The 13,295-nt window shown below is 56.3% G+C and overlaps 1 protein-coding gene across 4 annotated transcripts in view; it reads right to left on the minus strand.

Moving 5' to 3' along the window:
- Positions 1-967: 967 nt before the first annotated feature.
- The window catches only part of OTUD7A (OTU deubiquitinase 7A), a 165,473-nt gene continuing 153,145 nt past the window's right edge, over positions 968-13,295 (minus strand). For all 4 annotated transcript variants that reach the window (XM_054694795.1, XM_054694794.1, XM_037510107.1 and 1 more), the window contains 3 exons: positions 5,082-5,196; positions 4,844-4,928; positions 968-2,401 (listed from right to left, as the gene is read on the minus strand). In XM_054694795.1, coding sequence (XP_054550770.1) covers positions 968-2,401; positions 4,844-4,928; positions 5,082-5,196 — 1,634 coding nt within the window. The remainder of the gene's footprint in view (positions 2,402-4,843; positions 4,929-5,081; positions 5,197-13,295) is intronic.

The following is a 13,295-nucleotide window of genomic DNA, read 5'->3' on the forward strand; positions in this document are numbered from 1 at the left end:
GGGCTCCCACAGCGACCCCCAAAGGGTCAACTCCTGGCCTGTCTCCTGGGGCAGCGACGGTCACTTCCCGGGGGGCCCTCGGGGGACAGTTCAGTGTGGAAGCGTCTTCAAAAGGAGAAATGTGAGCAGGTCGTCATTTCTGCTCGCCTGCGGGCAGCTTCAGAGAGTGAGTCCAGAACCTCGCTTTTCGGACCCAAGGTATCTTTGGAAAGCTCCTGTCACCTGAGCTGCCCGGCACCGGGAGCGATCGCTACACCTCACCGCGCCCCGTGAGGTAGGTGGTCCGGTGCCCCTTCTGCGCACGCCCGCGGCTTGGATGGCAGTGTGGATGGTGCTCGAGCCGGGGGCTGTGGGAGGAGGTTTGCTTATGAGATGAAGCCAGATCGAATATTCCTAGAGGAGGGCCACAGTGACCACCGGAGCGTCGGCGGCCGGCCGGGCGCCCGGCCTCCTGCCGGCAGCGGGGAACCGAGGAGGGGCGCCTGGAGCCAGGGCCCCCTCCGGCTCCCCGCCGCGCCTTGGCACTAGACCCTGGGTGGACCCGATCGCGCACAGGTGCCCGCCGCCTGGCAGAGGTCATCGCTGGGTGAGGAAGAAGAGCAAAAAGAAAACTAAAAAGAAGGCATGTAAAACACTCCCTTCTAAAAACAAGGGGCGGCAAATTCCTTTATTTCTCGTATCGAGGAACAAAAATACTCTTGCAATGGCTATGGAGTTTCCACGGGGGCGAGGCGGACGCGAGCGAGCACGCCCACTGCCAACAGTATGACTTGTCTCCTATCCGTCTACTACCTGAGTGGCGTCAGTGGGAGGTTCAGGCACCATGAGGAACGTGGGGCCAGACGCGTCCACGGCACTGACAGCGGCGTCGCCGGCCTCCCGGTGGACCAGGGCAGGTCAAAAAAGACACCGACGGAGGCCGGGCATCCTCGCGGGGGGCGGGCGGGCGGGCTCGGGGGGCGCGCGCTCACGGCCGGGCCCCGCGCGCCTCGCGCCGCCGGCGCAGCTCCTCGCGGTAGCAGTAGGAGCAGTAGTGCTCGGTCTCGGCGCGCCCGTAGAAGGCGCAGTTCTCGCGCTGGCAGCGCCGCTGCGCCGGGCCCGGCGCCCCGCGGCCGCCCTCACCGTTCGAGCAGGCGGCCGGCGCGTCGGCGTCGGCGAACTCCAGGCCGTCGCGCGCGGCGCCGAAGCCGTGGGGGAAGGTCTGCGACTTGGGCTCGGCCGCGCCGGGCGGGGCGCCGGGCAGGGCGCCGGGGGCGGCGCGCGCCAGCGACTCCACCGTGTTGACCGTGCGCAGGGCGGCGGCGCGCGCCGGGCTGTAGCTCTGCGAGGACAGCGAGCGGTTCTGCTGCGGGTACGTGGCGCACGGCCGCAGCGCGCCCACCGCCGGGGCGCACGCCTCGTCCCGCGCGCCCGCCGCCTGCACGTGGATCACGCTCTGGCGCCCCGGCGCCGGCGGGCTGCGGCCCGGCCCCGGGCCCCCCGCGCCCGCGCGCCGCGCGCCCCCGCCGCCCGGGCCCGGGGAGGCCGCGCCGCCCGCCGCCGCCCGCGCCGCGCGCCCGCCCGCCGCCGCCGTCGCGGGGCCCGGGCTCGGCCGCTCCTTGAGCTTGAGCACCAGCTGCGCGGGCGGCCCGGCCGGCGGGCCCGGCGAGGCGCGCTCGGGGCCCGGCGCAACCTCGGAGTCCGGCCGGCGCGGGGGCCGCTTGGCGGCGGCGGGGGCCGTGGCGGCGTCGCGGCGCCGCTGCTCCTGCTCGGCGCTGAAGCGCTCCTGCGCGCTGCTCAGGTAGTAGCCGATCATCTCCTCGTGGAACTGGTGCCGGTGGCTGGTGAGCAGCAGGCCCGCGAAGATGAACTTGCGCTCGCCCTGCATGGCGGCGCGCAGGATGTTGAGGCTCAGCTTCACGTCCGTGCTGTACTTCCAGGCGTCGCCCCGCGGGCCCCCGCCCTTGTCGGCCGGCGACGCGCCCGCCGCCCTGTCCGTGGGCGACGGCGTGGTCTTCTCCGAGGGCGACGTGCTGGCCGAGGCGCCCGACTCCTCCTTGCTGCCCTTGCGCGCCTTGGCCTTCTTGTCCTTGCCGCGCTCGGGCACGTCGCCGTTCTTGCCGTTGGCGGAGTTGGCGCGCCCCATCTTGCCGTGCACCAGGCCGCCCAGGCCGCCCATGTTCTTCTTCAGCTTGATGCCCAGCGTCTTGCTGAAGCTGCCCAGCTTGTTGGCCACCGAGTCCGCGCGGGTCTTGTCCTTCTCTTTGCGCTGCTTCTCCTTGTCCTTGTCCTTGCCGTTCTTGCCGTTATTGCTGTTGGAGTTGCTGCAGACCGAGTCGCGGTCCGAGTCCAGCGAGTCGGCCAGGGACTGCACGTCTTCCCCCGCCGAGGCCGTGGGGGACTCGGGCTGCGCCAGAGGGGCCTGTGGGGCGAGAAGGAAGGTGAGCCAGGAGGTGGGTTAGAGATGGGCGGTCTCTGCACGCAGCCTGGCAACATGGACCCAGCCACCCCGTGCGCCGGGTTGGAGCCCTTGGGCCTCACTGCCCCGAATCTGATTGCTTTGGTGAACTCGAAGTATTTCAAGTATTGCCTGATGGATGCTTTGGGGATCACCTAGTGAACTTCCAGGGAATAGGATTTGTAAAACAGAACAAGCAAAAAACATGTTTGCAGACCAATTGGTCCTTCCCCAGAAGTCAGTATATTTGGCCAGAAAGTGGGGCTCACAAGGGGTACTAAAGGGGTGACATGAGGGGAGTGGGTAGGGTACCCAGGACATGCCAGGCACCGCTCAGTGCTGTCGTCCTTCAGCCTTCAGCCCTTTAACCTTCGGAGCCTAAGCGGGGGAGCTGGCACCAAGAGCAGATGCCCACCTGGCTTTGAAACCCGAACCACCTTGTTTGTTTCAGAGAGAAGAGCCATGCCCGACTCTGACCTTCAGCTGGCCCAGACACAGGCCCCTGGGAGGCCTCTGTTTCAGGTGAAGATGACAGTTCACCTGTGAATCTCCTACAAAGGCTGTCCCGCTTATTCCCTCAGGCAGGGGTAGGCACCTGTCCTCAGAACCTCAGTCTCTGACTTTTGGGAGGGATACCCCCTCCATTGATCCAGCAGTGGATCTTACTGTAGGGGTAACACTGAGAGGGATTCTGAAATAGAAACTGGGCTCAGCAGAAAAGATGTTACCAGTTCCAGCAAAGGCTGCCTGTGGTGGTGACTGGAGGTGGGGGCTGGCAGCCAGTAGGGAGGGTGCACCTGTGGGCTGGTGAGTAGGGCAACGCCTCATGGGAACATGGCCTGGGTCAGGGCCTGGGGTTCATGGAGAGCCTGAGAAAGGAGGTAGATGAGAGCGCACAGCTCCTGCTGTGGCTCTGCGGAGGGGGTTCCTTTCTGGGTGATGCCTGAGAATTCTGATAGCATCACTGGGCGGAGAGCAGGTGGCCCCCACCTGTGTCTGGGTCTGGCAGGAACTAGTGCTCAGGCCTGATGGGGCTATCCTGGCCTCACAGAAGGACAACTATTCTCATTTTTTTGTTCCCTCCACCGCCGGGCAGGTCTGGGGGGATAAGTGGGGGGATGGGTCTCCCACTACCAGGTCACCAGATGCCAGGGTAGGGTTGGACTGGCCATCACCACCTCCTAGTCTGACATTTCCTCCTTCCCCTCTCACTCTGTCCCGGGGCTGGAAGGAACTGGGGATCTCTCACTGGTTGCCAGGGACAAGAGAGGCTAGAAGCTCAGGTTTTGACCCAGGGAATGAGATGTGCTTGGTGCTGGGAGGTCCCTTGTGCTGGGAACAGAGAGATCCAGAGCGCTGGCTGAAATTCAGTGTCCAGCATTTGATCAGGAGGCTGCTGGGGTGTGGCAGTGACCCCCTGCTCACTGCAGGGCAGAACATATCCCACAGAAGAGCCTCCTGGCTCTAGATCTAGAGCTGCTGCCTTCACATCCCACATGGGGACTGGAGAGAACAGCCAGGGCAGCGCTGGGCCCATGCCTGGCATTTGACAGGCAAGTCAGTGTGGAGCCAGTCTCGCCACACCGGTGAGTCGGGTCTCAGTACCTGCTTCCTGCAGCCCCTGAAGGTTAAAGGGCTGAAGGCTGAAGCATGACAGCACTGAGCAGTGCCTGGCATGTCCTGGGTACCCACCTGGGTACTCCTTCCCCTCATGTCACCCCTTTAATACCCCTTATGAGCCCCACTTTCTGGCCAAATAAGCTGACTTCTGGGGAAGGAACAATTGGTCTGCAAACATGTTTTTTGTCTGTTTTGTTTTACAAATCCTATTCCCTGGAAGTTCACTAGGTGATCCCCAAAGCATCCATCAGGCAATACTTGAAATACTTAGAGTGACCCTTTTAGTATCTGGACACTGGGGCAGTACAGACCTTCCCTGGGGAGGTGGCCAGCTGGGCCACCCTGCCCTGCCTTCTGGGAGGAGAGCTGGAGGAGGCAAGGCTGACTTGTGCTCTGGGATGGGATTTTCCGTGGCCCCACACAGATTTTATGATTAATCCTGCTGGGCGGCAGCACATCACGTTCAGATCTCGGCGGAGATAGCTCTGTATTGTGACTTGCCTACGGTTTGTTTTCAGAGTGGGCGTGTTTACTCCTTCTGGATGAGAAAATGGGACTTTTTCCTAGCAGGAGCGCGCACCTCCATACCGCCACACGGCGCACAGCACACAGGTGTGCACTCACACTCCCGGGAACCCCAAATGCTCAAACCCGAGCTGCAGTGACCCAGGCCACGAGCATGAACAGAACTAGGGGGTGGGAGATGGGAGCAGATGCGCCCCTCCCTGGGCCCAGCAGCTGGGAGGCTGCATAGCGCCCAAGTGCCAGGGCTCACTCCAGGCTCACCCGGGTCTCAGAGGGGATCCGGATCCACGTCACATTCATGTAGCTGTGCAGAAGGTTCAGCTTGGCTTCTAGCGACAGGATCAAGCTGGCAAGAGAACCGCAAGGGAAAAAATCAAGTAAACCGCCTCAGCTGGTCTGCCCTGCCCGCCCGCACACTAGCTGTCCCGCGAGGAGCTGGGGGGCTCAGCCCCTCCCTAGGACACCGCCTGGTGACACCAGGGGCAGGATGGGGTCTTACTGTGCCAGCCGCGCGTTATCGTTGTCATCTTTCCCCCACTCCCAGTCTTTCCCAGGGTCCACTGCGAAGTGCAGGGGCAGCAGCTTGTGCTCGGAGTCCGTCAGGGGGATGACAGCTGGAACAGAGAGAGGGCGGTGCCAGGAGGCCCACAGGTGGGACCCGGACTCTGGAAACCCCCACATTTCCCCTCAACTCCCCAAGCACAGGAAAGGGCACCCCTTTGGCCTGGTGTCTGGTGGTAGGTACACAGATGGGGACTAGACACGGACCGGTACCAGCAGGAGCACGAAGACCACAGGTCTTACAGATACTGCCCATATGAAAATAAAATTATTGTGCTGTTGAGAAGCAGGTGCCTGGTGGGGCAGCAGACAGGAAATAGTTACTACTTTCTGCTCTTTCTGAGAAGGACCTGGGGCCCACAGCAGGCGGCAAGGCCCCTGGGTGGGAGGCCTCTCCAGGGCCCGCCTCTCTTCCCAGAGCAGAGCCTGCTCATTTTATTCAAGGGACCCTGGACCTCTATGCCCAAGGCCTCTGCCCACAGGTGCTGGGGCTGGGGCCAGTGAGCAGGAACGAAACCTCAGTGTCGGAGCCACCAGCAGCTGGAAGGAGCGGTGCAGGAGGAGGGACTGACCATCACTTCAGCCAGGGACTGGTCCTTCCTGAGTGAAACATGCCACCCACCCCCCTGGGGGAGTCCTGGCCACCTCGGGGAGGCTGGGTAGAGTGGGGTGTTTACAGGTTTATCTGGGCTCTGCTAGGAGCTTCTGAGCTGCTGCAGGGCTGGATGCAGAGAGAACAGCGCCCTAAAGAACATGGCAGACACCTGTTGTCAGGGACAAGAATCAGGGAGATTCTGGCAGTGTCCCCAGTTCCACGATCTGAGCAGCTGCCTCCCCACTAGGCTCCATTAGCTTCTCCAAAGGCCCAACTCATGCAGCCGTGTGCCCCGCAGAGCAGTACAGTCAGGGGTTCTGACCAGGCCAGCACTAGTTTTGGGGAGTAGGACTTCCAGACTTCTGCTTGAGACTCCTTGGTTGGGGGGGCCAGCCACCCCCCTCCCCCATCACTGGGATGGTCACTTGTGTGTTCATGGCCTTGTCCCACCAGCCTGGGAGGTGAAGAGGCCAGGTACCCTTACAGATGGGCAGTGGGCTGAGAGCTGACAGCAAGTATAGTGGGGTGGGGGTTCCCTGTTTCAGGCCTCTTCCTTCCCCACTCCAGAGCACCACAGAGGAATGCCTCTCTCCCGCACCTGCCCTGGCACCCAGAAGTTGTGTGGCCCTAACCCTGGGTCAGCTTCCTCCCCTCTTCTTCCACTTCCCCTTCCTTCTCTCTCCTTCCTCCTCCACCCCGGACTCCCCCACATGTTGTGTATCACTAATTCATGGTGGGGATGCCATGGCAAGAACAAAAGGACAGTAAATGCACCGCTAAATAATAAATAAGGGCCTCCCTGGTGGCACAAGAGGTTAAGCACCGCACTATGAAGCAATCCACAGCCTCTGCAGCAAGAGTTCGATCCCCAGCCCGCCAGGGAGCAACCCACATAGAGCAACCCACATGGCGCGGCAGACCTCTCCTGTCTCGCCCACTGCTCCCCTCAGCAGTGTATTTCAGTCAGTCTGCCTGTTCTGCTCCCTGCTTTGTCTCTGGTGAATCCTCTCACCCACGCCCCCACCTCTGGCCTGTATCCCAGCTCTTGTATGCATAAATAAATATATCTTAAAAAAATAAGTAAAATTTATAATAAGATTGGATACCATAATAGTTGATTTTCTAATAAGATTTGGAAAAATTGGCTCAATGCTGCCCTCCAGTGCTGTTAGAGAAAAAAAAAGTGAGCACAAACAATCCCCTCCCCCAGCCTCCCATAAAATGGAAACACAGCTTTGCTCCTGGTTTTCCATCTAGCCTGGCTGGGCTCTGGGTAGCACCCTACTCTGGTTTGGGAGGTCAGGGGTAGCTTGGTCTGCCTCTGCCACAGGCTGCCAGGTTCTGCCTGAACGTGGCCATGACGCAAAGCACCCTTCCCATTCCCAGGGCAGACACACCCAGGGAAGGCGGCAGGGCACCTCAGGATAGGCGTCTCTTGGGCATGCCCAGAGAACCCATAGTTTCAGGAATCACCCATATCCACAGGGAGAGGGTTGCCCGGTTTTCTACCCATGGGGTGGGGTGGTGGCAGCGGGGGCCTTCCTGGAACGCCTGGGAAAGTTGCTGGTTCCAGCCACCACTCAGATGCCAAGCCAGAGTGTCTGGGCAAAGGACCAGAAAACTGTATTTTAAATAAGCACCTCTGGTGGTTTTCAAACTCAGGCAAATCTAGAAAATACTGCTCTAGAACAATAACCTGCAAGGAGTAGTTTCTGTGGGTGCAGCTGGGGTAGCTCTGCCTGGCAGTTCACCCCCTTGGCAGGGGAGAGGCGCGGTGGGAGGTGCCTGCCCAGCAGGGTGTACCTCCTGACCCTCCAGCACTTAGGAGGAACAGGTGCCTCATTACAACATGGGGCATGAGCAGAAGCTTGGGGGGAAGTGTGTGTGGGTGGGGTGAAGGGGGATGGGCGGGCTCCCACACACCCTGCTGAGAAGCCGGGGTGCAAGAGGGCAGGAGCAGGTACCTGAGCACCTTGCTGGAAATCTGACTGCCAGTCAGGAAGGCCTGTTTTAGACTTGACCTGCGGCAGAATCAACCTCCTGTGTCAAGCCACTCTGATTCCCATGCTTGTTTCAGGTAAACCAAGGAGAGTAACACAGAAGTGCTGCCTGTTGGGGCCCCTGGGAGTTCCCACCCATAACAGCTGTGCTGGGACTGACTCCCAGGTGGTCTGCCACAGGGGCCTCCAGCACCAGCTGCTTGGGCTGCTCTGCCTGGCACTCTGCCCATTCCCCCCTAGGAGACCCAGCTAGCAGCCTGCCCTCTGGTGGCAAATATCGAGAATGGCAAATGTATAATAAAGAAAAATTCAAAATCAAAAAGCAGCTATAAACCAGAGACACACTAGGGGGTGGGGGTGGGGGGGCTGAGGAGGGATTAGGGTCAAAATAAGGGGGTGGGGTGGAACCATATGGGGAATATAACCAAAATGAAAGTGCATACATTGTGCAGAATGAAAAATGATGTAAGAATTATATATAATAAAATATATTAAAAAAAAGAATGGCAAATGTTCTTCAAAATCGATCTGCAATTTTTTTCCCCTTTTTCCTTGAAAAGGCTCTCTCCTATTTTTTAACCTGGGAGCATACAGATACCACCTGCAACTAGCCTGGACATAATTTGAGAAATTATTTTCCAAAAAAGCACGGAGACGTCTGGTGCCTGGGATGTTAAGAGCTGGGAGGGCATTGTCCTACCACCACAATAACAACGTGCAGGTTCACACTTTCCATTGACCCAGCAGAGAGCCACTGTGACCGGGCAGCAAGAATCTAAGGGCAGAAAAGGGTGCCTCCGAGAGGGGGGTGGGAACCTAATCCAGACTCACCCACTCCCAGTGCGAAGACTTCAGCTAAAACTATTAACAAATTGATAAAGGAAGAGTGTAGCCTAGTGAGAGAATATAGAACTGGGGGTGGGGGCACAGTTCTATGTATAAGGGGAATCCACATGTACCCGCAGACCTTCACAGGAGCTAACCTGGTACCTACAAAATGCCTGGCAAGAATTCTGAGATGGGGGCCTCCCTGGTGATGCAAGGGATTGAGCACCACACTGAGGCAATCCACGGACTCTGCAGAATGAGTTTGATTGCCGGCTGGCCAGGGAGCTACCCACATGGCTAAGCAGACCTCTCCTGTCTCGCCCGCTGCTCCCCTCAACAGTGTGTTTCAGTCAGTCTGCCTGTTCTGTTCCCTGCTCTGTCTCTGGTGAGTCCTCTTGCCCCCCCACGTCTCTGGCTTGTGCCCCAGCTCTTGTATGCATGAATAGATAAATCTTTAAAAAAAAAAAAGAAAAAGAATTCTGAGACGTGTCCTTCACAGATCTTTCCCTCTGATCTATGCTAAGGAACCCACTGCAGAAGGGAGGGCAACAACACTGTTTAACCTTAGGGCACCAGCATCTTGCCCTGATAAATCACAGGCTTAGGGAGGTAGGAAAATACCTCTTTTCACCTGGAGGAGGGACAGGAATATGTGCTGATCCCAGAACTATAGCTGGAGGTCACTTACCTCCCTGCAGATGGGACACTGTGCATGCTAAGATAGAGGCTTAATTAGAATTACAGAAGCTGCCTGCTCCCCCACTGTACCCAGGCTAACAGACTATGAGGAATAGTCTACTGCTAGGAGAAGGGAGAGATTGGGAGCAGGGTACGCCCTAGACAATGAGAAACATCAGCACCCCCAACACAAGATGTCACTAGAGGGATCTGAAGCCTGAGTGCAAGCACTAATCAAGCAAAGCCACAATGAAACCCAAACCCAGCTCAAGTCCCAATCTAATGAGTCCCCATGCTGAAAGTGAAGACGAAGCAAAAGGAAAGGTATGTCTAGTTGCAGGAATCAAATCCATGTCCTTCAGTCTCTATTATCTTACTCGAGATTTTTGGCTTTCAGCAACATAAGAAACTATTGTTAAGAGACACAAGAGCGAAATAGTCAACAGAATAAGACTCAGGTGTGCAAAGGTATGGAAACTCTGATGACCCATACTTATTCATGAAGATTCTAATAGAAAAGGTGGATATTGGGCCTCCCCTGATGGCGCAGGTGGTTGAGCACAGCGCTGTAAGCTGTCCACAGCCTCTGCAGCGCTGGTTTGATCCAGGCCGGCCGGCGAGGGTCCCACATGGCACGGCAGACCTCTCCTGTCGTGCCTGCTGCTCCCCTCAGCAGTGTGTTTCAGTCAGTCTGCCTGCTCTGCTCCCCGCTCTGTCTCTGGTGAATCCTCTCACCCTCCCATGCATCTGGCCTGTCCCCCAGTTCTTGTATAAATAAATAAATAAAAATCTTAAAAAAAAAGACAAGAAAAGGTGGATATCATGTAGGATTTGATGGCTGATTTCAATAGAGAGAAGAAATTTTTAAAGAGAGAGCCAGATGGCTCCACCATCACTGGTGACCAAGGTTAACATCCCCAGTAACTGAGCCCGTCAGCACCACCAGGCCCCAGCAGGATGCACTCACACGGACACAACATTACAGCGCTTCCCCGAAATGCATAACCTCAGATCATCATGAAAAACGTCAGACCCACAGCAAGGGGCACTCTACAAAATAACTGACCATCAAGGGCTCTTTAAGTCTAAGGATCATGAAAGACAAGGAAAGACGGAAGGGCAGTCACCGACTAGAGGAGACAAAAGGAACATGACAGCCAAGTGCCACGTGAGATCCTGGACTGGAAGAGCACTGGAGGATCTAGTCAAACGCGAGTAAATGTCTCATTCCTTCGTTCATTCATTCAGCATTCATTAAATCCCTCCAGGGTTTTGGGGCAAGAGAAAAAGATTAGAGAGATGTGACATCAGGCTTTGAGATGTCCAGGATCTGGCCGGGGAAGAACAGGGCCTCTCTGAAAGGCAGTTGGTGTAGTTTCCCTCTCCCTGCTCCCGTGCCTGCTGCAGCCTTGGCCTTGGCACACCGTGTCCAAAAGCAGTGGGCCCTGAATCCTGGGCCTCTCGGAAAACACACTCAATTTAGGGGGATTTGCTTCATGCGACCTTGAGGGGCATAATGATGACAGACTTTGGCCCCCATGATGGCAGACCACAGTTTTTGTCTAGTCCTGAGGTCCTGGGTGCAGGGGGTCTTTAAAAGTCTGGATATTCCCCCACCCCAGCTCCACTCCTCACACCCTGCAGGAGGGGGCCTTTGCAGATGCAGACCCCGTCCTCCGGGGTTGTGCTCCAGGGCTCTAGGAGGAACTGCAAAGGGACCGGGCACCTGGTCTCACAAGGTTGAGAGCAGGCCCGGGAGGGGAGGGGGAAGCTAAGCAGCCTGTCTTCTCCCATCTCAGTTTATCCTTCAGTGTATTAATCTGCAAGGAAGTCTAGGAAGAAGCTGAAAAGAAGGGAGACTAATTGCAAGGACCATAAAAGTAATTTGCAGTTCTTAGGCACTTTCTGGTTTCTCAGGCCTCCTTATCACAATGTCTTATAACAGGCAGGGGCAACACATCTCCTCCATTATTGGAGTCGCACACGGATGAGGGCTGGCATGCAATACAGAGGTGTTTCTGAGTCAACATCACCTTATTTTAGAACACAGTATTAGAAAATTACATTATAAAATTCATTTTGATGGAATACTCAATGGTATCTGTAACATGTTAGGACAAATGTCTACTTAATGAGAGATGGCTGTTGTTTATTCTAAATCAGCACTGTGAGAAAAAGCATGGATTGTTGTCAAATAGATTGCAGTGGAGGTGTAGCACGATACTTGGTTTGGGGAATAAAATAGAGATTGGCATTTCGTTTAACCGCGAGCTGTGCATCAAATACAGATGAAAAACTCCTTTCATGGTCTTTCATGTGGGGTTACTCTGTTTGGCTCCACAAAATCCCCAAATGGCTCATTTTTACAAATGTGGTGTGTTGTTCTCTACGTGGCAAAGATTAAGTTTCAAGCTGCTCTTTGCAACAACATTCTTTGGCACATACCACACCTGGAGGGTGTGCGGTCTCTGTTTCCAGTAAGTGAGCAGCAAACTCTGCTGTGATCATCGTAAGCAGTGGCTGAGGTTTGGAGCTGCTGCGTGGGTGCATGGGCATCGCTGCCCCGTGTCTGTTCACATCAGTGTTCGGCCCTCTCTGTCTGCAAGCAAAGGGCAGGTGAGGGGCTAAGAGCGAGCGCCCTGGGAAAGTCACCAGGTCACAGCAGTGGGGGACTCCCTGGATATCCCCTAGACTCTCACAGGCTATTTGCCTTTAGGAGGGAAAAACTGTTCAAAAAGTTACCTTATGTGTTAATTTTTTGAAAAAAGAATAGCTAGAAGGCAAACCTCCACTTTTCCAGTCCTGAGGTTCCTGAGTTACCCAAGAAGCTGTTTTACTTCAAACAAACAGGAAGTGGGCTACCACTTCCTGTGCCTCCTCTGGGAGACACATGTTCCCCAACTGCCACCCACTTTGGCCACGTCTCCCTTTGGGAAACCCTGTCATCCACACTACCAACCAGACCTAGCAACGCTTTTCCAGCTGCCACCTGAAAACAGCCCCTTCTTCCTTGGGCTCCGCTGTCAAGTGGGGGTTGAAAATGGGGAGGGTTAAGTAGTTGCCCCCTGAAAGGTTTTGGAAAGGAGCCTGCACTCCAGTAGGGCAAAGAGCATTGGTGTGACCGTTGGCAACGTGCCGGCTGAGCCTGGAGCCCATGTGTCCATGCTGCGGGGAGCTGCCCAGCTCCATGGCACAGCTGCAGGAGGCAGCACCACCCACATCTCTACAGGGGCCAAGTGACAGCCCCTCCACATTTGTCCACCTATCAAAGGACATGTTCATTTTCGTCTTGAAAAAATGGCAGGGAGAGGCCTTTCAGTATCTGAAGGGCCTGAAAGAGATCACTTCCTTCTGTCAGGGGTCCGAGCGTCTGAGCCCCTACTCAGTGACCTGAGTGCCAGCCCAGGGCCTTTATCTTTCCCTGACCAGGGGCAACTTCTGGGAGACTGGACAGAGAGGTCCAGCTCCAGGCCTGGATCCTGGGTCCTGAGACTGCCCGGTCTTCCATGAACCACAGGAGAGAGGCAAAAACCCACGAGTGCGGGGCCAGCACTCACTGGCCAAAGGACTGAAGAGGCAAAACATCTCTCAGGCCTTCACGATTGATGCTTTTTTGTGGCCAGAATGTCTGTAAATACAGAACAGCAACAGCACGGTTCCCATGGCAGCTGGCCATGCCCACTCTCCTTTCCTTTCTGGACTCACATCACCAAGTGACAAGTCACCACAGATTTCTTGGGACAACACCCTGTGGCAAGGACCCTGGCACTACTCAGTCCTGCCTGTATGCTAGTCTTCTGGGGGATTCTCTCTCTAAACCAGAAATAAGAGCAAGAATCTCTTTACTCAATGAGTCACACAAGCTTTGTCTGTTTATGTGGGAAAACCCTTCCAAACGAAACCCTGCCATTTTCTTTTCTTTTTTTTTTTTTTTAAGATTTATTTATTTATGCATACAAGAGCTGGGGTACAGGCCAGAGGTGTGTGTGGGGGGGGTGTGAGAGGATTCACCAGAGACAGAGTGGGGAACAGAACAGACAGACTAACTGAA

Source organism: Talpa occidentalis, unplaced genomic scaffold (genome assembly GCF_014898055.3).
Source record: "Talpa occidentalis isolate TD23 unplaced genomic scaffold, MPIMG_talOcc4v2.1 talOcc4.14, whole genome shotgun sequence".
NCBI classification, from domain to species: Eukaryota; Metazoa; Chordata; class Mammalia; order Eulipotyphla; family Talpidae; genus Talpa; species Talpa occidentalis.